A 2,361-nucleotide genomic window follows, 5' to 3' on the forward strand; every position below is an offset into this window, starting at 1 on the left:
GCCACCGAGGACCGGGTCTATGTCTCGGGGATCGGGTCTATGTCCCGGGAAGGAGCTGTTAGCGGAGCAGCAGAGAATCCTCTCCGCTGTTATTAATAACACTGCAGGAGATAGACGGAGCCCGTCCGCAGCACTCTGTCCAAATACACGGAATGCATACAGAGCATATACGGTACCACGGACACACCAGGACATAGACGGTACCACAGAGACCTCAGAAAATAAACGGTACCACAGACAGGTGTATAACTAACCCCTGCCCTTATATGGGCATTAAAGGGGTATACACCTGTGCTAAAAATTGAATGTCAAATTATTGACTTCATTTTGTGTCTGTGTGTGTGTGTTTGTGTACGTGTGTTTGTGTGTGTTTGTGAGTCTGCGTGTGTGTGTGTGTGTGTGTGTGTTTGTGTTTGTGTGTGTGTGTGTGTGCGTGTGCGTGTGTTTGTGTGTGTGTGTGTGTGTGTGTCCAGGTGTAGTCCCCAGCCTGGCTGCTCCACCGCCCTCAGCATCCCGCCCCCCTCTGCCCCCCCGGGCCCCTCTGATGGAGAGGATGAGGAAGATCAAACGGCAGCTGTCGCTCACTCTTGGGAGGGGCGGGGCCACAGGAGGGGACAGGAAGCTGAGTGACACCAACAACCAGGAAGTGACATCACACAGTGACTCAGGTAACTCAAAGCTGTAGGTTGTTTTCAGACCTTGTCATGTAGCGGTCCGTTCTGATTTAGTCTCAGTCTTTAGTTTGTGAACAGAGTAAATCTGCAGTCTCATAAACTCCCCTGATTCAGGACCAGGTCTCAGTCTGCAGCGGACCAGTCTCCCTCATGGTTTCCCACAATGCACAGCGCTAACGTTCTCCTTCTCCTTGTTTTCGTATATGACGGGGCGCTCAGTTTTTAGGTGCTGTGAGAATTATTTAATTCCATAAAACCACTTCTTAACTTTTTAAATTGTATGTGATGCTCAAGTAGGTCGTTCTTCAGTGACGACTGACCTGGCATCCTGCAGACCAGATCCAACAGAACAGTCAGACCACATACTACCTTCAAAAGCAGTATGCACTACGTCCCGAGTACTACATTCCTAGATAGTCTGTCGCAGGTGGTTTCAAAAACAGCCGTAACTTATGGACTTAGAAATGAAGCTGTCCTGAACTCTTTTAAACTGCAGTGCCTTTAGTGTCCACTTGAAGATATATCTAATGATACGTTCACACCAAACGGCAATAAAATCATTCGCACGAATGAATTTCATGTCAACGCAGAGACACGAACAGACGCCAGGAGAGGTCTCGTGGCGCAAATCGAATTGGGCGACGCGAATGCAGCGATTCATTCTCCAGAGTTGAAATATCTGAACTCCAGCAAATCCATCGCGGCATATATGAGACTCTATCTCTGAGCAGCTTCCATGAACTCTGTGACTCCACCTACTCAAGGACAGAAGGGGAGGACAGAGAGGACAGAGAGGGAGGACAGAGAGGAAGGACAGAAGGGGAGGACAGAGAGGACAGAAAGGAAGGACAGAGAGGAAGGAGAGAGAGGGAGGACAGCGAGGAAGGACAGAAGGGGAGGACAGAGAGGACAGAGAGGGAGGACAGAGAGGACAGAGAGGAAGGACAGAAGGGGAGGACAGAGAGGACAGAGAGGGAGGACAGAGAGGAGAGGGAGGACAGAGAGGAAGGAGAGGGAGGACAGAGAGGGAGGAAAGAGAGGGAGGACAGAGAGGGAGGACAGAGAGGGAGGACAGAGAGGAAGGAGAGAGAGGGAGGACAGAGAGGAAGAAGAGGGAGGACAGAGAGGGAGGACAGAGAGGGAGGAAAGAGAGGGAGGACAGAGAGGGAGGACAGAGAGGGAGCCTGTCCTGAGCACTCATTTTAAATGAGTGCTCAGGACAGGACACACACACAGACACACACACACACACAGACACACACACTCAAACACACGCAGAGACACACACACAAACACACGCAGAGACACACACACACACACACACACTCAAACACACACACATAGACACACAAACACACACACACAGATCCCGTTCTGATGAGTGTGTTTCATTGATCTCTCTTTGATCCCTTAGAGGTGATGTCTCGTCGTGGTTCTTCTTCTTCTGCTGGTTTGAAGGTTCGAGGTTCTTCTTCTTCTGTTTCATCTCTTCTTCAGTCGTATGGACGAAAACCCCGAAACCTTGGACGCAGCCTGAGCTCCTACCTGAACCACACCACCCGCCTGGGTACAGATACTGCAACCACATGTACAAATACTACATATACTACAACCACACCACCCGCCTGGGAACAGATACTACAACCACATGTACAAATACTACATATACTACAACCACACCACCCGC

The 2,361-nt window shown here is 50.1% G+C and overlaps 1 protein-coding gene across 1 annotated transcript in view; it reads left to right on the forward strand.

The window, feature by feature from the left end:
* Nucleotides 1–2,361, forward strand: part of LOC117808706 (cyclin-dependent kinase 16-like) — a 19,200-nt gene continuing 16,839 nt past the window's right edge. The window contains exons 1-3 of the mRNA XM_034678390.1: nt 1–200; nt 474–668; nt 2,089–2,241. Of these exons, the coding sequence (XP_034534281.1) occupies nt 20–200; nt 474–668; nt 2,089–2,241 (529 nt within the window). The 5' untranslated portion in view covers nt 1–19. The remainder of the gene's footprint in view (nt 201–473; nt 669–2,088; nt 2,242–2,361) is intronic.

Source organism: Notolabrus celidotus, unplaced genomic scaffold (assembly GCF_009762535.1).
Source record: "Notolabrus celidotus isolate fNotCel1 unplaced genomic scaffold, fNotCel1.pri scaffold_142_arrow_ctg1, whole genome shotgun sequence".
Lineage (NCBI taxonomy): Eukaryota > Metazoa > Chordata > Actinopteri > Labriformes > Labridae > Notolabrus > Notolabrus celidotus.